The sequence below is a fragment of the Scyliorhinus canicula genome, chromosome 2, assembly GCF_902713615.1.
Source record: "Scyliorhinus canicula chromosome 2, sScyCan1.1, whole genome shotgun sequence".
Taxonomy (NCBI): domain Eukaryota; kingdom Metazoa; phylum Chordata; class Chondrichthyes; order Carcharhiniformes; family Scyliorhinidae; genus Scyliorhinus; species Scyliorhinus canicula.
In genome coordinates this window covers 63,813,445-63,838,192 of record NC_052147.1, presented here as the reverse complement: position 1 = coordinate 63,838,192, position 24,748 = coordinate 63,813,445, and the positions used below count along the sequence as shown (strand labels likewise).

At 48.1% G+C, this 24,748-nt stretch overlaps 1 protein-coding gene across 1 annotated transcript in view; it reads right to left on the bottom strand.

Moving 5' to 3' along the window:
- The window catches only part of kiaa0586 (KIAA0586 ortholog), an 818,517-nt gene that overhangs the window by 192,104 nt on the left and 601,665 nt on the right, over positions 1-24,748 (bottom strand). The window contains exon 20 of the mRNA XM_038780001.1: positions 22,475-22,558. Within this exon, the coding sequence (XP_038635929.1) occupies positions 22,475-22,558 (84 nt within the window). The remainder of the gene's footprint in view (positions 1-22,474; positions 22,559-24,748) is intronic.

Genomic DNA, 24,748 nt, shown 5'->3' with positions numbered 1-24,748 from the left:
TCTCTCTTTGGTGCTTTGTCCATCCCCTCTCTCTTCTCTGTCCCTGTCCCCTCTCTCTTTGGGACTTCACTTCTCCCTGTCCCCACTCTCTTTGGGACCGTGCCCTGTCCCCTCTCTCTTTGGAACTACTCCCTGTCCCCTCTCTCTTTAGGACCGTGTCCTGTCCCCTCTCTCTTTGGGACTTCTCCGTCCCCTCTCTCTTTAGGACCGTGTCCTGTCCCCTCTCTCTTTGGTACTTCTCCCTGTCCCCTCTCTCTTTGGGACTTCTCCCTGTCCCCTCTCTCTTTAGGACCGTGTCCTGTCCCCTCTCTCTTTGGTACTTCTCCCTGTCCCCTCTCTCTTTGGGACTTCTCCCTGTCCCCTCTCTCTTTGGTACTTCTCCCTGTCCCCTCTCTCTTTGGTACTTCTCCCTGTCCCCTCTCTCTTTGGTACTTCTCCCTGTCTCCTCTCTCTTTGCGACTTCTCCCTGTCCCTTCTCTGTTTGGGACTTCACTTCTCCCTGTCCCCTCTCTCTTTGGGACCGTGCCCTGTCCCCTCTCTCTTTGGAACTACTCCCTGTCCCCTCAATATTTGGGACCGCGCCCTGTCCTCTCTCACTTTGGGAACGTGCCCTGTCCCCTCTCCCTTTGGAACTTCGACCTCTCCCCTCTCTCTTTGGGACTTCTCCATGTCCCCTCTCTCTTTGGGACTTCTCCCTGTCCCCTCTCTCTTTGGGACTTCACTTCTCCCTGTCTCCTCTCTCTTTGGGACTTCACTTCTCCCTGTCCCCTCTCTCTTTGGAACTACTCCCTGTCCCCTCTCTCTTTGGAACTACTCCCTGTCCCCTCTCTATTTGGGACCGTGCCCTGTCCCCTCTCTCTGTGAGACTTCTCCCTGTCCCCTCTCTCTTTGGAACTACTCCCTGTCCCCTCTCTATTTGGGACCGCGCCCTGTCCTCTCTCACTTTGGGAACGTGCCCTGTCCCCTCTCTCTTTGCTACTTCTCCCTATCCCCTCTCTCTTTGGAACTTCTCCCTGTCCCCTCTCTCTTTGCTACTTCTCCCTGTCCCCTCTCTCTTTGGAACTTCTCCCTGTCCCCTCTCTCTTTGGGACCGTGCCCTGTCCCCTCTCTCTTTGGACCTTCTCCCTGTCCCCTCTCTCTTTGGGACCTCGCCCTGTCCCCTCTCTCTTTGGAACTTCGCCCTCTCCCCTCTCTCTTTGGGACCGCGCCCTGTCCCCTTTCTCTTTGGGACCTCGCCCTCTCCCCTCTCTCTTTGGGACTTCTCCCTGTCCCCTCCCTCATTGGGACTTCTCTATGTCCCCTCTCTCTTTGGGACTTCTCCCTGTCCCCTCTCACTTTGGGACTTCTCCCTGTCCCCTCTCTCTTTGCTACTTCTCCCTGTCCCCTCTCACTTTGGGACTTCTCTATGTCCCCTCTCTCTTTGGGACTTCGCCCTCTCCCCTCTCTCTTTCGGACCGTGTCCTGTCCCCTCTCTCTTTCGGACCTCGCCCTGTCCCCTCTCTCTTTGCTACTTCTCCCTGTCCCTTCTCTCTTTGGGACTTCTCCCTGTCCCCTCTCTCTTTGCTACTTCTCCCTGTCCCCTCTCTCTTTGGGACTTCTCCCTGTCCCCTCCCTCATTGGGACTTCTCTATGTCCCCTCTCTCTTTGGGACTTCTCCCTGTCCCCTCTCACTTTGGGACTTCTCCCTGTCCCCTCTCTCTTTGGTACTTCTCCCTGTCCCCTCTCTCATTGGGACTTCTCTATGTCCCCTCTCTCTTTGGGACTTCTCCCTGTCCCCTCTCACTTTGGGACTTCTCCCTGTCCCCTCTCTCTTTGGTACTTCTCCCTGTCCCCTCTCTCTTTGGGACTTCTTCCTGTACCCTCTCTCATTGGGACTTCTCCTCGTCTCCTCTCTCTTTGGGACTTCTCCCTGTCACCTCTCTCTTTGGGACTTCTCCATGTCCCCTCTCTCTTTGGTACTTCTCCCTGTCCCCACTCTCTTTGGTACTTCTCCCTGTCCCCTCTCTCATTGGGACTTCTCCCTGTCCCCTCTCACTTTGGGATTTCTCCCTGTCCCCTCTCTCTTTGAGATTTCTCCCTGTCCCCTCTCTTTGGTACTTCTCGCTGTCACCTCTCTCTTTGGTACTTCTCCCTGTACCCTCTCTCTTTGGTACTTCTCCCTGTCCCCAGTCTCTTTGGAACTACTCCCTGTCCCCTCTCTCTTTGGTACTTCTCCCTGTCCCCTCTCTCTTTGGTACTTCTCCCTGTCCCCACTCTCTTTGGTACTTCTCCCTGTCCCCTCTCTCATTGGGACTTCTCCTCGTCTCCTCTCTCTTTGGGACTTCTCCCTGTCCCCTCTCTCTTTGGGACTTCTCCCTGTCCCCTCTCTCTTTGGTACTTCTCCCTGTCCCCACTCTCTTTGGTACTTCTCCCTGTCCCCTCTCTCATTGGGACTTCTCCCTGTCCCCTCCCTCATTGGGACTTCTCTATGTCCCCTCTCTCTTTGGAACTTCGCCCTCTCCCCTCTCTCTTTCGGACCGTGTCCTGTCCCCTCTCTCTTTCGGACCTCGCCCTGTCCCCTGTCTCTTTGGAACTACTCCCTGTCCCCTCTCTCTTTGCTACTTCTCCCTGTCCCTTCTCTCTTTGGGACTTCTCCCTGTCCCCTCTCTCTTTGCTACTTCTCCCTGTCCCCTCTCTTTTTGGGACTTCTCCCTGTCCCCTCCCTCATTGGGACTTCTCTATGTCCCCTCTCTCTTTGGGACTTCTCCCTGTCCCCTCTCACTTTGGGACTTCTCCCTGTCCCCTCTCTCTTTGCTACTTCTCCCTGTCCCCTCTCACTTTGGGACTTCTCCCTGTCCCCTCTCACTTTGGGACTTCTTCCTCTCCCCTCTCTCTTTGGGACCGTGCCCTGTCCCCTCTCTCCTTGGTACTTCTCCCTGTCCCCCCTCTCTTTGGTTCTTCTTCCTGTCCCCTCTCTCTTTGGGACTTCTCCATGTCCCCTCTCTCTTTGGGACTTCTCCCTGTCCCCTCTCTCTTTGGTACTTCTCCCTGTCCCCTCTCTCTTTTGGACTTCTTCCTGTCCCCTCTTTCTTTGGGACCGCGCCCTGTCCCATCTCTCTTTGGGACTTCTCCCTGTCCACTCTCTCTTTGGGACTTCTCCCTGCCCCCTCCCTCTTTGGGACTTCTCCCTGTCCCCTCTCTCTTTGGGACCTCGCCCTGTCCCCTCCCTCTTTGGGACTTCTCCATCTCCCCTCTCTCATTGGGACTTCTCCCTGTCCCCTCTCTCTTTGGGACTTCACTTCTCCCTGTCCCCTCTCTCTTTGGAACTACTCCCTGTCCCCTCTCTATTTGGGACCGCGCCCTGTCCTCTCTCTCTTTGGAACTTCTCCCTGTCCCCTCTCTCTTTGGAACTACTCCCTGTCCCCTCTCTCTTTGGAACTACTCCCTGTCCCCTCTCTATTTGGGACCGCGCCCTGTCCTCTCTCTCTTTGGGACCGTGCCCTGTCCCCTCTCTCTTTGCTACTTCTCCCTGTCCCCTCTCTCCTTGGAACTTCTCCCTGTCCCCCCTCTCTTTGGGACCTCGCCCTGTCCCCTCTCCCTTTGGAACTTCGCCCTCTCCCCTCTCTCTTTGGGACCGCGCCCTGTCCTCTCTCTCTTTGGGACCATGCCCTGTCCCCTCTCTCTTTGGGACCTCGCCCTGTCCCTCTCTCTTTGGAACTTCGCCCTCTCCCCTCTCTATTTGGGACCGCGCCCTGTCCTCTCTCTATTTGGAACTTCTCCCTGTCCCCTGTCTCTTTGGAACTACTCCCTGTCCCCTGTCTCTTTGGAACTACTCCCTGTCCCCTCTCTCTTTGCTACTTCTCCCTGTCCCTTCTCTATTTGCTACTTCTCCCTGTCCCCTCTCTCTTTGGGACTTCTCCCTGTCCCCTCCCTCTTTGGGACCGTGCCCTGTCCCCTCTCACTTTGGGACTTCTCCCTGTCCCCTCTCACTTTGGGACTTCTCCCTGTCCCCTCTCTCTTTGGTACTTCTCCCTGTCCCCTCTCTCTTTGGGACTTCTTCCTGTCCCCTATCTCTTTGGGACTTCTCCCTGTACCCTCTCTCTTTGGGACTTCTCCATGTCCCCTCTCTTTGGGACTTCTCCCTGTCCCCTCTCTCTTTGGTACTTCTCCCTGTCCCCTCTCTCTTTGGGACTTCTTCCTGTGCCCTCTCTCTTTGGGACTTCTCCATGTCCCCTCTCTCTTTGGGACTTCTTCCTGTCCCCTCTCTCTTTGAGATTTCTCCCTGTCCCCTCTCTCTTTGAGATTTCTCCCTGTCCCCTCTCTTTGGTACTTCTCGCTGTCACCTCTCTCTTTGGTACTTCTCCCTGTACCCTCTCTCTTTGGTACTTCTCCCTGTCCCCAGTCTCTTTGGAACTACTCCCTGTCCCCTCTCTCTTTGGTACTTCTCCCTGTCCCCTCTCTCTTTGGTACTTCTCCCTGTCCCCACTCTCTTTGGTACTTCTCCCTGTCCCCTCTCTCATTGGGACTTCTCCTCGTCTCCTCTCTCTTTGGGACTTCTCCCTGTCCCCTCTCTCTTTGGGACTTCTCCCTGTCCCCTCTCTCATTGGGACTTCTCCTCGTCTCCTCTCTCTTTGGGACTTCTCCCTGTCCCCTCTCTCATTGGGACTTCTCCCTGTCCCCTCTCTCATTGGGACTTCTCCTTGTCTCCTCTCTCTTTGGGACTTCTCCCTGTCCCTTCTCTCTTTGGGACTTCTCCCTGTCCCCTCTCTCTTTGGGACTTCTCTCTGCCCCCTGTCTGGGAGAGTTATGTCCTATGGCACTCCTGACCCGGGTTTTTGCATCCTTTTTCCCTTATTTCATTGTGCGCAGGTGTGGTGGGCCTGTCTTAAGTGCAGCCTGCTCCCGGTCTGTGCAGAGGGCAAAGTCCGAGGTTTGTCGGGTGTTGAAGTTCCCAATCTCCGCTCTCGAAGTTAACTTAGGTTTGACTTTCTTAACAGTTTGGATGAGTTCAGTTCTAACGATACTCAAAAAACTCAACACCATCCAGGACAACGCAGCCTACTCAATTGGCACACCATCCAGCAGCTTAAACATTCACTCCCTCCCCGACTGGCGTATAGTGGCAGCGGTGTGTACCATCTATAAATGTGCTGCAGCAACTCGTCAACCTCATTCAGCTGCATCTTCCAAACTCACAATCTCCACCAGCCAAAAAGAACAAGTGCAGCAGGTGCATAGGAACAACACCACCTGCAAATTCCTCTCCAAGTCACACATTATCCTGACTTGGAACTATATCGTCATTCCCTCGGTGTCACTGGGTTAAAATCCTGGAACTTCCTCCCTGACAGTACTGTGGGTGTACCAGACCAGATGGACTGTAGTGCTTCAATTGGCAGCTTACCACCGTCTCCTCAAAGGCAGTTTGAAATGAGCAATAGATGCTTTCCCTGCTAATGACGCTCATAGCTGATGAATGAATAAAAAATGGAGAAAATAAACCGTAGTTTGCTTTCTTCGAATGGCGACCTCCTTTCCGCAACAGGCGATGGTGTGATTTCCAGCCCTAGCCTGAAGGAGGCAGAAGCATAACCAATCATTGCCATTGTCACCACTGGCACTGCACTTTTCACTGTGGCTGCTGAACATGGCAAGTTTCAGTAAGGGACTTTCTCACATTGTTCCTCACTGTCCACTAGTGCACTCATTGCTGGAAGTAACTGCCTTTGCAGACACCCAAAGGTGAAAATTCTTCAGTACCACACCAGTCCATGTAGACTTTTGCAATTTGAAACAATTATAGAAAACACTTGTACAATTTTAGTGATATCAGAAGAAAATAACCAGCAACCTGTAACTAATTGACCATCCTTTTAAATAGCATGAGTCTTCCTGCTGTTGAATGAATGTTCCGCTGTACAAGGTTAAGAGACGTGCTAGCTGGAGCATATTTGACCCCCAAAATGGCACTGTTGGCATGAAATGTGTATTACAGGCTGTTTGATGTCCTGATTGACGGGACGGCATGGTGGCACAGTGGTTAGCACTGCTGCCTCACTGCTCCAGGGACCAGAGTTCAATTCCGGCCTCGGATGACTGTCTGTGTGGAGTTTACACTTCTCCCTGTGTCGATGTGGGTTTCCCCTGGGTGCTCCGGTTTCCTCCTACAGTCCAAAGATGTGCAGGGTTCGTGGATTGGCCATGCTAAATTGCCCCTTAGTGTCCAAAAGGTTAGATGGTGTTACTGCGTTACGGGGATAGGGTGGTTAACGGGCCTAGGTAGGGTGGTTAATGGGCCTAGGTAGGGTGCTCGTTCCAAGGGCCGGTGCAGACTCGATGGACCAAATGGCCTCCTTCTCCACTGTAAATTCTATGATTCTATTATTCTGATCTGTCTGCTCTGCATAATTCCAGTTAATGTTCGCTGTACTTACTGAGGTCTGAACCAATATGCTGTCCAGTTTCATTTGCCCCACAAGGCTTGTTTAGCACAGGGCTAAATCGCTGGCTTTGAAAGCAGACCAAGGCAGGCCAGCAGCATGATTCAATTCCCGTGCCAGCCTCCCCGAAAAGGTGCCGGAATGTGGCGACTAGGGGCTTTCACAGTAACTTTATTTGAAGCCTACTTGTGACAATAAGCAATTTTGATTTAATTTCATTTAATTTCAAGTGTGCATGTGTGCGGTGGATGACATTTTGGAGCTCTCAAAGCAGCACCTAAAACATGGGCACTAACAAGTCCTAGTTCTTGCCTAAAATACTTGAAGTTTTTGAGACATTCCCTAACATACGGTTGAATTACGCAAGTGTGTGCAATTAAGTGGTTTTATTGCTCTGAAGTTAAAGCATTAAGAATGCATCCCCTGGTGTATATAGATCTGACTAAGACAGTGCACAGCAAGCCTTTCACTGCTTGAGGCTGTGTTCTGCACTGCTCAATTCACTCAGACACATTAAAAAACTGGTAATGTACGTGAGGCAGGAAGGCTTCTTTGTTCATTTTAAAAATCAGTGAATAGAGAGCTGTACCCTTCAACAAGAATGGCAAATTCAGCAATCTAACTCCTATTGAAAAAAAACATGCATTCACAAAAATAGAATCATCGTCTACCGTACTTTCCTCCAATGTACATGAGAGATTACCCATATTTTGTTTTGTTTACTTACAAATGATCAGCATTTGCAAATTATGAACACCTTCCATCTGCACGGCATTGTCTGTACTGTAATAAGGTACACTACAGCACCTAAGTCATCATCTTCCCTCATACTGGGTTCACTTCATTTGATATGTGTGTCTCTGCAGGCAACAAGAGCTCCAGTGAAAACCTAATGGATTCAAGTAAGCGAGTGGTTGAGAAGATCTGTTATTAATGGAACTTCTTGGCCACTGGCCAGACTGAATCTTTGGTGACATAATTGGCTGAATAAGGTCCTTGAATATGAGACTATGGTCCATTCAGCTCACTGAACTGAATGGGCGCAATTTTCCCAGCCGGCTGCGCCTGGCGCCAATCCCGTTGTGCCGGGTGAATAGCGGGAAAGGCCAAAACGGGATTTGCTCCGGGTGAGAACCATTTTGCCATTCACCCAGTGCGCTCCCGATGGCGAGATCAGGATCTCCCCTGGAAATGGCGGGAAGATCATTAAGCCTAATTTGCATTCAACTCAATCATATTAGCGAGATTGAAGCCAGATGCAGTGGTCTCCTGGGAGTTACCTGAGCCCCCAGCGAGAAGTCACCCAGGCAACGTTTATGTCATTGGCATTTAGAAATGTATCAATCTCGACTTCAGACACACTCAATGACTGAGCTCCACAGCCCTCTGGGAATTCCAAAAATTAACAACCCTTTGAGTAAAACAAATTCTCCTCATCTCAGTCATAAGTGGCTTTCCCTTATTTTGAAATTGTATCCCTTGATTCTAAACTCCCCAGATATAGGAAACATCTTACCTGCATCTACCCTGTCTATCCCCTGAAGCATTTTGTAGGTTTCAGTAAGGGGCTGAATTCTCTGCTTCACAATGCCGGGAGTGGGACTCGTGATCGGGAGGAGAATTGCGTGAAATGGAAAAAATCTGGTTTGCGCCCAGCGCTGATTCCGATGCCCTGGTCCAGTCGCTCGCTGGTGGCCATATCCGATAAATCCGGTTTGCGCCCAGCGCTGATTCCGATGCCCTGGTCCAGTCGCTCGCTGGTGGCCATATCCGATAAATCCGGTTTGCGCCCAGCGCTGATTCCGATGCCCTGGTCCAGTCGCTCGCTGGTGGCCATATCCGATAAATCCGGTTTGCGCCCAGCGCTGATTCCGATGCCCTGGTCCAGTCGCTCGCTGGTGGCCATATCCGATAAATCCGGTTTGCGCCCAGCGCTGATTCCGATGCCCTGGTCTAGTCGCTCGCTGGTGGCCATATCTGATTTCGATGCCCTGGTCCAGTCGCTCACTGGTGGCCATATCCATGTTTGCGGCCTGTGCCGGTGGGTCCGTGCAAAAGCGTTATTTGCATGGATTTAACTATCATTAGGAACTTGGACACTTCATGCTCCGCCCCTCTTCAGCAGAGGTCTCGTGGGCGTGAATTAGTGCAAGTATTTCCAAGCGAGGATTGGGCAACATGGCCAATGAGGGGGAACGGGAAGCTAAAAAAACTCTGGAAAAGCCTAATAAATTGTCGGGCTTGCTGGGGGGCTGTCTGATCAGGCTGAGGCAGTAGTGGGGAATGACTTGCTGCCAAGTCATGGAGTCGGGGTGTCCCACTCGGGATCGGGGTGGCCTGGTTCAGAGCACCATTGCTGCAGTATGTATTTTAAACGGACCCCTTTGGTGCTACTTACAGGCACCTGGCTGCTCACACTGCTGTCTCCTCCTGGTGAAGTTTGTATCACTGACTGCCTCTGCCATAACCTCCCAGGCGCTGTTTAGGAGAATGTCCCTCTTCTCCTCACTGCAATGGAGCAGTGGGTGCACCTTGGACCCTCAAACCTGGTGGGCAATTCTTTTCTGGGCCATCTTTGTGGCTGCATGGAGTGTGTGCTAAGTGGAGCAGTTGTAGACAGCTCCAGGTATCAGGCTCTTTAGTGCTAATTCTGGCCCCAGTGGTTACAATACCCAATGTAAACACTGATCAACAACTATTCAGTCCCGGATCGAGGGCGGCAGCGACCGGTCGTGTTACACCCGAAAAGCAGTGCAGAGCGTCACACCGCATCACATATGCAATAGACAGTCTTTTAAGAATTATTACATATTTTACAGCAATTATACGTTCCTTTAAGGCACAAAGACCCAAAAAGAGAAGTTAGTCAACCACGGCTAGCAATGGAAATTATAATACTTAAAGAAAAGGCCTATAAAGTTGTCAGAAAAGGTAGTAAACCTGAGGATTTGGAGGATTTTAGAACACATCAATGGAGGACCAAAAAAGGGAGTCTATATATGCATGCAAACTAGCAAAGAACATATCGATGGTCTGTAAAAACATCTTTCAGTATCTAAAAAGGGAACGTTTGGCTCGGACAAATGTGGGTCCATTACAGACAGAGTCAGGGGAATTTGTAATTGAGGAATAGAGAAATGGCAGAGAATCGGAATGATTACATTGTTCTGTCTTCACTGAAGAAGTTACAAGAAATCTCCCAGAATTAGAGATCCAGGGGTTTAGAGAGAATCAGGAATTTCAGGGAATTAGTATTAGGAAGGTTATATAGGTGAAATTAATGAAACTGAAGGTTGATAAATGCCTGGGATGTGATTAGTTGAAAGAGGTAGCTATTGAGATATTGGATGTATTGGCAATCATCTTCCAAAATTCTATGGATTATGGAATGGTTCCTATAGATTGGAAGGTGGTAAATGTTACTCCACAATTTAAGAAGGGAGGGAGAAAGAAAACAGGGAACTAGAGACCTAACATCAGTAGTAGAGAAAATGTTAGAATCCATTATAAAGGATGTGATAAATGGACAGTTGAATAATAATGCTCTTTGGGCATAGTCAACATGGATTTATGAATGGGAAATCATGTTTGACAAACCTGTTCGGAGTTTTTTGAGGTTGTTACTAACAGAATTGATAAAAGGAAGTCAGTGGACGTAGAACAATTGAGTTTTCAGAAGGCTTTTCATAAAGGCACCACACGGCTGGTTTAGCTCAGTGGGATAAATCGCTGGCTTTTAATGCGGAACGCAGCCAGCAGCGCGGGTTCAATTCCCGTACCAGCCTCCCTGAACAGGTGCCGGAATGTGGCGACTAAGGGCTTTTCGTAGTAACTTCATTGAAGCCTACTTGTGACAATAGGTGATTATTACTATTACGAGGTTGGTTCGCAAAACTAAAGCACATTGGATTGGGGATAGCATATTGGCTTGCTTAAGGATTGGTTAACAGGCAGAAAACAGAGTCGGAATAACTGGCTCATTCCCATGTTGGTAGGCTGTGGGGTTCTGTACGAATCAGTAGTCGGGCCTCAGCTGTTCACAATATATATCGATGATTTGGATGTGTGGACCCAGTGTAATATTTCCAAGCGGGATGGTCTACACCTGGACCAGAGGGGTACCAATATCGTGTGGGGGGGAATTTGCTAATGCTCTTCGGGAGGGTTTAAACTAATTCAGCAGGGGGTTGGGAACCTGAATTGTAGCTCCAGTATACAGGAGGTTGAGAGTAGTGAGGTCATGAGTAAGGTTTCAAGGTTGCAGGAGTGTACTGGCAGGCAGGAAGGTGATTTAAAGTCTGTCTACTTCAACGCCAGGAGCATCCAGAATAAGGTGGGTGAACTTGCAGCATGGGTTGGTACCTGGGACTTCGATGTTGTGGCCATTTCGGAGACATGGATAGAGCAGGGACAGGAATGGTTGTTGCAGGTTCCGGGGTTTAGATATTTCAGTAAGCTCAGGGAATGTGGTAAAAGAGGGGGAGGGGTGGCATTGTTAGTCAAGGGCAGTATTACGGTGTCAGAAAGGAAGTTTGATGAGGACTCATCTACTGAGGTAGTATGGGCTGAGGTTAGAAACAGGAAAGGAGAGGTCACCCTGTTGGGAGTTTTCTATAGGCCTCCAAAAAGTTCCAGAGATGTAGAGGAAAGGATTGCAAAGATGATTCTGTATAGGAGCAAAAGTAACAGGGTAGTTGTTATGGGGGACTTTAACTTTCCAAATATTGACTGGAAACGCTATGGTTCGAGTACTTTAGATGGGTCCGTTTTGTCCAATGTGTGTAGGAGGGTTTCCTGACACAGTATGTAGATAGGCCAACAAGAGGCGAGGCCACATTGGATTTGGTACTGGATAATGAACCAGGACAGGTGTTAGATTTGGAGGTAGGTGAACACTTTGGTGATAGTGACTACAATTCGGTTACGTTTACTTTAGCGATGGAAAGGGATAGGTATATACCGCGGGGCAAGAGTTATAGCTGGGGAAATGCAATTATGCTGCGATGAGGCAAGACTTAGGATGCATAAGATGGGGAAGGAAACTGCAGGGGATGGGCACAATTGAAATGAGGAGCTTGTTCAAAGAACAGCTACTAAGTATGTACCTGTCAGGCAGGGAGGAAGTTGTTGAGTGAGGGAACCGTGGTTTAACTAAAGTAGTTGAATCACTTGTCAAGAGGAAGAAGGAGGCTTATGTAAAGATGAGACGTGAAGGTTCAGTTAGAGCGCTCGAGAGTTACAAGTTAGCTAGGAAGGACCTAAAGAGGGAGCTAAGAAGAGCCAGGAAGGGTCTTTGGCAGGTATGATCAAGGATAACCCGAAAGCTTTCTATAGGTATGTCAGGAATAAAAGAATGACTAGGGTAAGAGTAGGGCCAGTCAAGGACAATAGTGGGAAGTTGTGCGTGGAGTCTGAGGAGATAGGAGGTGCTAAATGAATATTTTTTGTCAGTATTCACACAAGAAAAAGAAAATGTTGTCGAGGAGAATACTGAGATACAGGCTCCTAGTCTAGAAGGGCTCGAGGTTCATAAGGAGGAGGTGTTAGCAATTCTGGAAAGTGTGAAAATAGATAAGTCCCATGGGCCGGTTGGGATTTATCCTAAGATTCTCTGGGAAGCTAGGGAGGAGATTGCTGAGCCTTTGGCTTTGATCTCTATATCATCATTGTCTACAGGAAAAGTGCCAGAAGACTGGAGGATAGCAAATGTTGTCCCCTTGTTCAAGAAGGGGAGTAGAGACAACCCCGGTAACTATAGATCAGTGAGCCTTACTTCTGTTGTGGGCAAAGTCTTAGAAAGGTTTAAAAGAGATAGGATTTATAATCATCTAGAAAGGAATAATTTGATTAGGGATAGTCAACATGGTTTTGTGAAGATTAGGCCGTGTCTCACAAACCTTATTGAGTTCTTTGAGAAGGTGACCAAACAGGTGAACGAGGGTTAAGTAGTTGATGTGGTGTATATGGATTTCAGTAAAGCGTTTGATAAGGGTCCCCACGGTAGGCTATTGCAGAAAATACGGAGGCATGGAATTCAGGGTGATTTAGCAGTTTGGATCAGAAATTGGCTAGCTGTAAGAAGACAGAGGGTGGTGGTTGATGGGAAATGTTCAGCCTGGAGTTCAGTTACTAGTGGTGTACCACAAGGATCTGTTTTGGGGCAACTGCTGTTTGTCATTTTTATAAATGACCTGGAGGAGGGCATAGAAGGATGGGTGAGTAAATTTGTAGATGACACTAAAGTCGGTGGAGTTGTGGACAGTGCGGAAGGATGTTGCAGGTTACAGAGGGATATAGATAAGCTGCAGAGCTGGGCTGACAGGTGGCAAATGGAGTTTAATGCAGAAAAGTGTGAGGTGATTCATTTTGGAAGGAGTAACAGGAAGACAGAGTACTGGGCTAATGGTAAGATTCTTGGTCGTGTGGATGAGCAGAAAGATCTCGGTGTCCATGTACATAGATCCCTGAAAATTGCCACCGAGGTTGATAGGGTTTTTAAGAAGGCGTACGGTGTGTTAGCTTTTATTGGTAGAGGAATTGAGTTTCGGAGCTATGAGGTCATGTTGCAGCTGTACAAAACTCTGGTGCGGCCGCATTTGGAGTATTGCGTGCAATTCTGGTCGCCGCATTATAGGAAGGATGTGGAAGCATTGGAAAGGGTGCAGAGGAGATTTACCAGGATGTTGCTTGGTATGGGGGGGAAGATCTTATGAGAAAAGGCTGAGGGACTTAAGGCTGTTTTCGTTAGAGAGAAGAAGGTTAAGAGGTGACTTAATTGAGGCATACAAGATGATCAGAGGATTAGATAGGGTGGACATTGAGAGCCTTTTTCCTCGGATGGTGATGTCTAGCACGAGGGGACATAGCTTTAAATTGAGGGGAGATAGATATAGGATAGATGTCAGAGGTAGGTTCTTTACTCAGAAAGTAGTAAGGGCGTGGAATAGCCTGCCTGCAACAGTAGTGGACTCACCAACATTAAGGGCATTTAAATGGTAATTGGATAAGATAAGGGAATAGTGTAGATGGGCTTTAGATTGGTTTCACAGGTCGGCACAACATCGAGGGCCGAAGGGCCTGTACTGCGCTGTAATGTTCTATGTTTTATGTTCAATGTGCAATCATAGCCTTTAATGTATTTTCCCAATCCATCTCAGCTAATATTCCTCACATACCTTCATAATTTCTACTGTTCAAATTTAACACCCTGGCCTCGGATTCAACTACCTCATTTTCGAACATAATGCAAAATTCTATCATATTATAGACATTGATCCCTGAGAGTTCTTTACAACTAGATTATAAGATCTCCCCCTTACTAATGTACTGATCCCATCCTTTATTATGAGTGAAAGTAACACCACTTCCTTTTCCTTTTTGCCTGTCCTTCCTAAATGTTGAATATTCTTGAATATTCAGTTCCCAGACTCGATCACCCTGCAGCCATGATAATTAGATCATACCCATTTAACGCTATTTGTGCTTTTAAATCACCTATCTTGTTGGGAAAGCTGCATGCATTCCAGTTGCGATCCTTTAACTTAGTCTTTTTGACATTATTCGACATTCTAGGTTTAGTTGATGCTCGCTTTGTCTTGCCTGCCTTCGAACTTCACTTGTCGCTTTTCTACACCCCCCATTACCAGCTATAATTCCTTGCAATTTGAGCTGTCCCTCAGTTTCCCACCTCTAGGTGCTCTTGCTGTGGGGTATCGACTCCCAAGTTCACCAGCAGCTCTGTTGGCGTTTTTCACATGTCATCCTAAAAAAGGGAGTGTTTGTAGGCTACTCAACCATGGAAGGCTGAATTTAACCAAATTTCACATATGCGCACTTCCACAAAGTGTTACTGGGTAGTGATCAAAAGCAGGGACTTTGGTTAATTTTCTCCTCCTTAGCCTGTGGCACCGAGACAAATTTGTAGAGCCGAACTACTGTCCCAGATGAGATCAATAAACTCGTAACAGATTAAGAATAAAACTGATGGTTTCTTAGTCTGTATAATTTAGCACACACCAGCCATTTGTCCTTTGTCCATTAGATCATGAAGGCAGTTGTCAAGTTATTGTGAGATATTTTTTGAAATTTCAGAACTGAGACTGATTTTTAAAAATTGTATTTAAATATTCTCGTGTAAATGATTCTGCCACTGGTTGTTATGTCAGAGCCATTGCTATGTGACGTACAACAAATCAATGTACGTTAGCATGGTGGTTAGGGGCAGCATGGTAGCATGGTGGTTAGCATAAATGCTTCACAGCTCCAGGGTCCCAGGTTCGGTTCCCGGCTGGGTCACTGTCTGTGCGGAGTCTGCACGTCCTCCCCGTGTGTGCGTGGGTTTCCTCCGGGTGCTCCGGTTTCCTCCCACAGTCCAAACATGTGTGGGTTAGGTGGATTGGCCATGCTAAATTACCCGTAGTGTCCTAATAAGTAAGGTTAAGGGGGGTGTTGTTGGGTTACGGGTATAGGGTGGATACGTGGGTTTGAGTAGGGTGATCATTGCTCGGCACAACATCGAGGGCCGAAGGGCCTGTTCTGTGCTGTACTGTTCTATGTTAGGTTTCCTCCTGGAATGGTAAAGATTTGACTGGATGTAATCTGGTCCAAGAGTCTATGATGAGCTGGATAAACCCAACCCTAGGGTGGTACAACAATATTTCTATGTTTTGAGAGGAAAATCAACCAGGGTTCTCTCTCCTGGTCCATATCCAGCAATTTCTACTGGAACATGAATGCTGTGTGAGAATAAGTAAAGACTTGGTTGCAATGTCTCAATGATCCATCAGCCTATTGATTCCTGCTATCTTAGCTCATCCATGAAGAATAGCAAATTACCGGAACTGCCTACCATCAGGATTACCAGACCTAGTAAGGAGCCAACACCTTCAAGCAAAAGAAAGGGAGGAGAAATAAAACCAAGTTTTAAAATATTAGCATTTGAGTCCATTGTCATGGCTGACAAAGTACAATGGTTACTTTTGCTCCTCATTGATGTGACTTCTAAAATTCTGCTGAGAAATAAATGTGAGAGAAAGAATACAATGCATGTAGGTTCAACCATCGCAAACTAAAGGGTCCCAAATGCTCGGACCAGTTTGGATGCATGGTGGTACAATAGGGATGCAGTAGGTAGACGTGCTCCCTACATTTTCAGTTTAAATCTGTGTTATGAACGCTGAGCATTACAAGATGGTTTAGTTCTGAATTGAACTCTGTAACTCAAAGTAAAACAGAGAATTCACAGCTTGGAGAAATCTCCATGTGTTCCGGTTGCCACGGAGAGAGAAACTCAAACAGAAACAGATTTAGTTCATGTTTTAAAACCTTTTCACGGTATCTCAGAGAAAGGGAAGCTGCTGTTTGAGATGCAAAGACAAAGACACAGCATTGCTGTGGAAAAGTAGGGAGAACTTTTTTGGTTAACAGCCATCAGAATTGCTGTTTATAGTTTGGTTGTTATTCAAAAGTTCTTGAAGATTTAATAAATGGAGAACCACCAAGGTGCTTGTCTCGCTAGCAGTAACTGTATCCAGGAAAACTCAGGCTGAGTGGAACGATTGTCGAAGGACACTGGAAAGTTCGATCTGGCATAGCGGTGAAAAGTGAACATCTATTGGCAAACTGCGAGTGACTGTTCATGTAATGCTTCGTATCAGCTAGAAGCATGGCATTGTGAAAAATCTTTTTCCAAAACATATTTCGGTTGTGTTAGTTAGTGACTGAGAAACGTATCTTTTTCTTTAGTTTGGTGTATTAGTTTCCCATTAATGTTCGATCTATATTGATTTTAGTGTTACAGTGAATGTCTTAAAAAGTAAAATCTTGTCAGCTGGTATCTTTCTGTGGCTGTTTGGAAAATTTATCACTTCTACAAATAATCAGTCTCCATGGGAATTGTAACATCTGTAACCATGGTAATATCGAGTAAATGCTTTAGTACAGCATTAAGCTGCTGCTACAGTAGCCTATTTTGCAGGAATGCGAGGAACATCATGCGATTATGTGCAATATGTACTGTACAATTGGCACATGAGATCATCACTGTGTGATTGACCTAAAAGCTGCATACTATTTGCTTGGTCTGAGGTCTTCGCACTGTACGATTGGCCTAAAACTGCACTGTATGATTAGCCTAAGGGCACTATCTAACTAGTTTAAGAGCTCTGTCCTATGTGACAATTTAAGAGCTCCTCTTCCCCTGCACCACCAAGTGTTACAAATAACCATCTGGCTACTGTTGAATTCCATTAGAATATTCCTGCCATGCAATGACTGATATAGTGTTACAACCAGAGAGATAAAAAAAATTTCTTGAGGCTATCTGAGGAAGTAGGACTAAACATTTTACCTAACAAATCTAGTAGCGTTTACATTTTGGTCACCATTACCCTTTACCTTTTCTTCCAACCACTATGTTCCTCACAGTTTGTGCATACTAAATGTGGAAAGGGACAATAGCACAAGAGCATTTGGAATCCAAAGTTTTCAGTTGACATATAAAGTGATGCTGCGCTTTGAACCAAATTAATGCCTCGTACTGAATGTGAAAATTACCTTGAAACAGAGAAAGTTAAACAAGTCAACATTTTGGTAATTGAAAATGTATTTTTTGTCAATGTTAATCTATAGCAGAGTGGCATTCCTACTAAGGCTAGTATTCAAAATTTCCTGAGCAGACAGCAGCTCTGTGCTGTATCCAATTCTAATCAAACTCTTGTCCTATACTGGGATTAGACAACGGGCGGATTCTCCATTGCCTCACACCAAAATGCTGTTCGGTGATCGGGCGGGGAATCGGCTCCGATGCTGGAAGTCGGGGCCGGCGGCAGTTTGACGCTGGTCAGCTATGTTCCGCCCCCTCCGAAATGGTGTCATTGTGACGTGCGCAGTCGCAATGCCATTGGTGCCTCAACGGCTGGCTCCACCCCCGATGGGCCGACTTCCTGACGGCACAGGGCATGTGTGGTCACACAAATCCTGAACCCGGTATGGTGGCTGCGGACTGTGTCCACGCCGCCACACTTGGCTGGGATCCGTGCCGCTGGCCGGGGGAATTCTGCGAGTGCTGGGGGGACTGGTGGGGGGTGGCCAGGGTGTGGGTTGTGGGGTCTTGGATGGAGGGTTGGGTCAGCACACAGCGGTTACCATGTTGTACAGCGCGACTGCTTGAGGTCGTCAGCCGTGCGCATGCACAGCACAGGACCCAGCCATTCTCTGTCCGCTTTCAGCGCGTGAGGCTGGTGTTTCAGTTGGTGCTGGTGTTAGCCCCTCGCCGGAACCGGAATCGGTGAGGCGTTCGCGATGATTTTGTTTTTTAACAAACAATTTTATTGAGGTATTTTTGGCATTGTAAACAGTAACAATATGCATTAGTGTGCAATTACAAAAAACAAACATAGTGCAAATAACCGTACCAGTCACGCAGATAGACCCGCCTATTCTTCCCCCCTACACTACACTATTCTACCCCCCCCCCCCACCCCCCCCCCACCCCCCCCCCCCCCCCCCCCCCCCCCCCCCCCCCCGCTGACGATTAGTTCCCCGCGAAGAAGTCGATGAATGGTTGCCACCTCCGGGCGAACCCTGACAGTGATCCCTGTAAGGCGAACTTGATTTTTTCCAAGCCGAGAAAGCTTGCCATGTCCGACAGTCATACTTCGGTCTTTGGGGGCTTTGAGTCCCTCCAGGACAACAGTTTCCGTCGCCGGGCTATCAGGGAAGCAAAGGCCACAACGTCGGCCTCTATCCCCTCCTGGACTCCCGGGTCTTCCGATACCCCAAAAATCACCACCTCTGGACCCATCGCCACCCTTGTTTTCAGTACCCGGGATATGACGTCCGCAAATCCCAGCCAGTATCCCCTGAATTTCGGACACGCCCAGAACATGTGGACATGGTTCGCTGGTCCTTCCTCACATCTAGCACACTTGTCCTCCAGCCAAAGGAATTTGCTCATCCGGGCCACCGTCATGTGGGCCCGGTGAACCACCTTGAACTGAATCAGACCAAGCCTGGCACATGTTGTGGTTCCATTTACCCTCCTCAGAGGTCTGCCCATACGCCTCCCTCCAACTCCCCACCAAGCACCTCCTCCCACTTAAGTTTCAGTTCCTCGGTCCCTGTGTCCTCCGCTCCCAGAAGCTCCCTATAAATATCCGAGACTTTCCCCTCTCCTACCTCACCCCTGGAAATTACCCTGTCCTGGATCCATCTTGGTTGGAGGCGTGGAAAGGACGGGACCTGTCTACATACAAATTCCGCACCTGCAAGTACCAAAAATCATTCCCCCTCGCCAGCCCAAACTTCTCCTCCAGCGTCCTCATGTTCGCGAAGCTCCCTTCCAGGAACAAGTTGCCCATCCTTCCCACCCCCGCCCTCCGCCAAGCTCAAAACCCGCCATCCATCTTCCCCGGGACAAATCGGTGGTTGTCACATATTGGGGACCAGACCGACGTTCCCACTTCCCCCGCATGCTTCCTCCATTGGCCCCAAATCTGCAAAGCCGCCACCACTATAGGGCTGGTGGAGTACCTGGCCGGCGGGAGCGGCAGGGGAGCCGTGACCAGGGCTGCCAAGCTGGTGCCCCTGCACGAAGCAGCCTCCACCCGCTCCCAAACCGACCCCGTACCCACCATCCATTTCCTTATCATGGCTATGTTAGCCGCCCAGTAGTAGTTGCTGAGGTTCGGCAACGCCAGCCCCCCCTCGCTACGGTTCCGTTCCAGCATCCCCCTCTTTACCCGCGGGGACTTCCCCGCCCAAACAAATCCCAGGATAATTTTATTGACTCTTTTAAAGAAGGACCGCGGAATGAAAATAGGGAGATACTGAAAAATAAACAGGAATCTCGGAAAGATCGTCATCTTCACTGTCTGTACTCTCCCCGCTAGTGACAGCGGGAGTGCATCCCACCTCCGAAACTCACTCCTCATTTGCTCCACCAGCCTGGACAAGTTCAACTTATGCATCTTACCCCAGTCGCGCGCCACTTGTATCCCTAGATACCTAAAACTTTCCCCAACCAGCCTAAATGGTAGCTCCCTCAGCCTATTCTCCTGACCCCTCGCCTGCACCACAAACATCTCGCATTTTGCCATGTTCAACTTGTAGCCCGAAAACCGGCAGAACTCCCCAAGGATTTCCATAATCCTGTCCATCCCTGCCACTGGATCCGACACATACAAAAGCAGGTCGTCCGCGTAGAGCTAGACCTTGTGGCCTATCCCCCCCCCTGACCATTCCCTTCCATCCTATTGCCGCTCTCAGAGCAATTGCCAGCGGTTCTATGGCCAACAAAAACAGCAGTGGAGAGAGGGAGCATCCCTGTCTTGTCCCGTGGTGTAGTCTAAAATACTCCGACATCATCCTATTCGTCCTTACACTAGCCTCCGGGCCCTGATATAGCAGTTTAACCCAGTCCACAAAGCCCTCTCCAAACCCAAACCATCCCAGCACCTCCCATAAATAGTCCCACTCCACCCGGTCAAAAGCCTTTTCGGCATCCATTGCCACCACTACCTCCACCTCTCCGCCCTCCGGGGGCATCATTATCACATTGAGTAGCCTTCTTAGCTTGGCTACTAGCTGCCTGCCCTTAACAAACCCTGTTGTTTGGTCCTCCACAATCAAGTCTGGTACGCAGTCTTCGATTCTGGACGCCAGGATCTTGGCCAGCAGTTTAGCGTCTACATTAATCAGGGAGATTGGCCTATAGGATCCACAGACCTCCGGATCCTTGTCCCGTTTTAATATCAAAGAGATGGTGGCTTGCGACATTGTCGGGGGTAACACCCCATTGTCTCTCGCCTCATTAAACGCCCTAACCAGCACCGGCCCCAGTAAACCCGCAAACAGTTTGTAAAACTCCACTGGATACCCATCCGGCCCCGGGGCTTTACCCGACTGCATGGCCTTCAGGCCCCCCATTACTTCTTCAGCCCTAATTGGGGCCCCCAGCCCCTCTACCATCCCCTGCCCACCTTTGGGAAGGTCAGCCCATCTAAGAAGCGCCTCATCCCCTCCGGCCCCGTGGGGGGTTCCGAGGTACGAGATGATTTTTTCACATAAACCTCCCGCGGCTTCTCCATTTGTGCCGGCACTTCGTCGCAGAAAAGGGGAATCCAGCCCCATGTATTTAATTGTTGGACTTTACATACATCATAAAATTAGGGAAAGGCATGGTAGATAACAATAAACTATTTCCACTGATTGGAGATTCTAAAACCAGGGGCCATAGTCTAGGGCTAGACCGTTCAAGAGAGATGTTAAGAAGAACCTCTTCATTCAAAGAGTGGTAGAGGTTTGGAACTCTTTCCCACAAACAGCAGTTGAAGTTAGATAAGTTGTTAATTTTAAATCTGAGACAGATTTTTGTTAAGCAAAAAGGGATATGTGCCAAAGGCAGGTATATAGAGTTAGGTCACAGATCAGCCATGATCTCATTGAATGGCGGGATAGGCTCAAGGGGCTGAATGGCCTACTCCTGTTCCAATGTAGATTGGAGAGAAAGATAATTATGTTTGGGAAAATGTTGAAATGCTGGGCTGGATTCTGCGAGCCTCTGCGCCGAAATAGCGCTCGGCGCGGGAGCAGAGAATGGGCTTCAGACCCGCGATCAGGTCCGGAGAATCGTTGCCAGCCGCGTGTGTGCCCTGGTGGGTGTGTGGGAGGATCCGTCACCGGGGGGGAGTTGGGGGGGGGGGGCTTCCAAGAGAGCCAGACTTGCGTTTGTGGGCTACCGATCGGCGGGCAGGCGCAATCTGGAGAGGGGGGGGGGGGGGGGGCGCTATATTGTTGGGGCCTGCTTGCTGTGTGGGTCCGCCATGTTGCGCAGCCAGAGCTGCGTGGACTACTCCGGGGCCCTGCAAGCCCCCTTCAAAACGGAGAATCACTCTGGACTTCCTAGAAAAAAGTCCAGTGTGATTCGTGCCCGTTTTCTCGTGGGTGTGGGGGCGTAGCCCCATTTTCAGAGAATCCCTCCAGATATTTATTCCACAAATGAATATAACTGATCATCAATGGTCTAAAGTAAAATACCCAGGGTTTTTTGTCCAGAATGCAGCAAATATTATAATGAACACTTTTAATGCCAGTATATCTTCATGTGAATCTAATTTCCTTTTGTAATCATTTGCTGGACGTTCTTTGTGTGGTTGAAACAAACATCCGATGAGGTCGTGTTAGGTATGATTGCCATTTAACAGGTAGGGTGCTCGAGCAGCCGTGAATCTGTATTCCACACGAGCAAGCTTTGTTTGTCTGGTGCCGCAGAAAGCTCAGCAGCAGTTAGCAGATGATGGTTGCTATGGTTACCACTGGCACTCGCTGCTACTGAAAGCTGTCGCAGCTGTTTGAATTTATTTTCAACTACCGGTAGCTCATGGGGAGCTAGTTCCATTCAGCTTATTAACTCAGGTGGAAGCACCTCCACATCTCCTGTGCATGAAATAACATTGACATGACGTAATGGTAATCCCCACATGTGCAGTATACTGTTACTTATATTTCAATTCTCCCATGAGAGAAATATTTTTATACTTGAAATGGTAAGCTGTTTCACTCAGTAGAGATGCAGATCTGTATTTGAATCCATGGACGTGACCAAGTCAAAATTTAACTTATGGTATGAAACCTATTTTCTAAATGTACACAGTGGTCTCTTATTCTGCTAACTGAGAGGTTTGACTATACACTGCCTTGTGTGCATAATATGGTATCAACATTTACTTCCCCGTAGTGCAATAAGTAACAGCAATTAAAAGAGACATGCACATTTGGAAAGTATTCCAAGTATCGAGTTAGGCTGCATTATGCACAATTTCACTGATTGCTTACAGTGCGGTCAGGAGTTGATAAGTTATCATTCTGGATTCTTCCAACAGCACAGAATTCAAAGATGGCAAAACATTTCCACAGAGCAGGAATAAGGAATATTCTTTTCAATCAGTAATGTACTATTTCAACAGAAATTGTATCAATTAAAGTTTCATAATTTCCTTTAAATGGGCAATTTAGATTTACTCGATTGAAAGTACATATGTGAGCCTGGTATTTACCTTTGGTAAATCTGCAACAGAAATATAGCTGGTCCCTGGAAAACCAGCACCATCTTCTCCTTCACTTTGGACTGCCTCTTGTGACTAGAAAAAACAGAAAGTACTGATCAGAATCACTGAACTTATCTAAGAAAGAACCACTAACGTCGTGCAAGCAAAGAAAAGACTATTTCTGTCCACTGCTTTCAAATATTTACAAACCACATTGTTGAATAATTGCTCATTAGTAGTTACCAAAATTAGTCCAATCTATTTGCTCCCTCTTCTTGGATCCAGTGGCATACTAAGGGCTTGCAGATATGCACAAAACCACAATATACAAGTCTCCTGGGGTTTGATGGACTGGCAGAGCTTTGGCACATCATCTTTCATGTCTGGGAACTGGGCTCAGTTCCAGCCAGATGTAGGAGCAGACAACTTCCTCCTTTCGGATCGCCATTCAGTATTGAGTGAAACAAACATGGGCAATTTCAGTTCACTTCTTAGTAGAGGTGAGATCATGGGCACAAAAATACCGAGAACTGCATTTAAATCTACTTGCGGCAGGGTGGCACAGTGGTTAGAACGGCTGACTCACAGCTTCAGAGTCCCAGGTTCAATTCGGCCCTCGGGTCACTGTCTGTGTGAAGTTTACACTTTCTCCCCGTATCTGCAAAGGTTTCTTCCGGGTGCTCCGGTTTCCTCCCATTGCAGGTTAGGTGAATTGGCCATGCTAAATTGCCCCTTCATGTCCAAAAGCTTAAGTTGTGCTACTGGGTTCCGGGAATAAGATGGAGGTGTGGGCTTAAATAGGGTGCTCTTTCCAAAGGCCAATGCAGACTTGATGGGACGAATGGCCTCCTTCTGCACTGCAAATTCTACGATTCTATGACACATTTGAAATGAGACAGCAATACCAGCCGCTTCTTCCTTTCACAGAATCACAGAAAAATATAGTGCAGAAAAAGCCCTTCGGCCCATTGAACCTGGACTGCCGCATGAAAGGCCTGTTCTGCCAATCCTAATCCCATTTGCCGGCACTTGGCCAGTAGCTTTGAATGTTAAGACGTGCCAAGTGCTCATCCAGGTATGTTCTAAAGGGTGCGAGGCAACCTGCCTCTACCACCTTCTCAGGCAGTGTGTTCCACACCATCACCACCCTCTGGGTAAAAATGTTTATCCTCAAATCCCCCCTGATCCTCCCGCCCCACACCTTGAACTTGTGTCCTTTCCTAACCGACTCTTTAACTAAGGGGAACAGCTGTTCCCTATCCACCCTGAGCCTCATAATCTTGCACACCTCGATCAGATCACCCTCAATCTTCTCTGCTCCAGAGAAAACAACGCAAGCCTATCCAACCTCTCTTCACAACTTAAATGTGCCATCCCAGTCAACATCCTCGTGAAACACCTCTGACAATTGCAGAAAAGGTCCAGTGCAATCACAATTATCATGTGGCGACCAGAACAGAACACAGTACTCCAGCTGTGGCCTCATCAGTGTTCTGTATAACTCCCAACATGACTTCCTTGCTTTTGTAATCTATGCCATGATTGATAAAGGCAAGTGTACCATATGCCTTTTTCACCACCGTATTAACCTGCCCTTCTGCCTTCAGAGATCTATTTACAAACATGCTAAGGTCTCTTTGTTCCTCAGGACTTCCCAGTGTGGTGCTATTCACTGAATATTTCCTTGTCAAATTGCACCTTCCAAAGTGTATCGCCTCACACTTTTCAGGGTTAAATTCAATCTGCCACTTTTCTGCCCATTTGACCATTTCATCTATATCTTCCTGTAACCCAAGACTCTCAGCCTCACTGTTAACCGCATGGCCTATCTTTGTGTCATCCACAAACTTACAGATCCTACACCCCACATAGTCATCTAAGTAATTTATATAAATGAGGAATAATAGGGGACCCAGCACAGATCCCTGAGGTGCGCCTCTGGACACTGGCTTCCAGTCACTAAAGCAGCTGTCTGTCATCACCCTCTCCTCCAGCTCAGCCAGCTTTGAATCCATCTTATCAAGTTCCCCTGTATCCCATGTGAATTTGCCTTCTTTATAAGTCTTCCAAGTGGGACCTTGTCAAATGCTTTGCTGAAATCCATGTAAACTACATCAACTGCACGACCCTCATCAACACACTTCGTCACATGCTCATACAATTCAATCAAATTTGTTAGGCACGACCTCCCTCTGACAAAGATATGCTGACTATTCCCGATCAAACATTGCCTCTCCAAGTGGAGATAGATTCTCACCTTCAGAATTTTCTCCATTAGTTTCC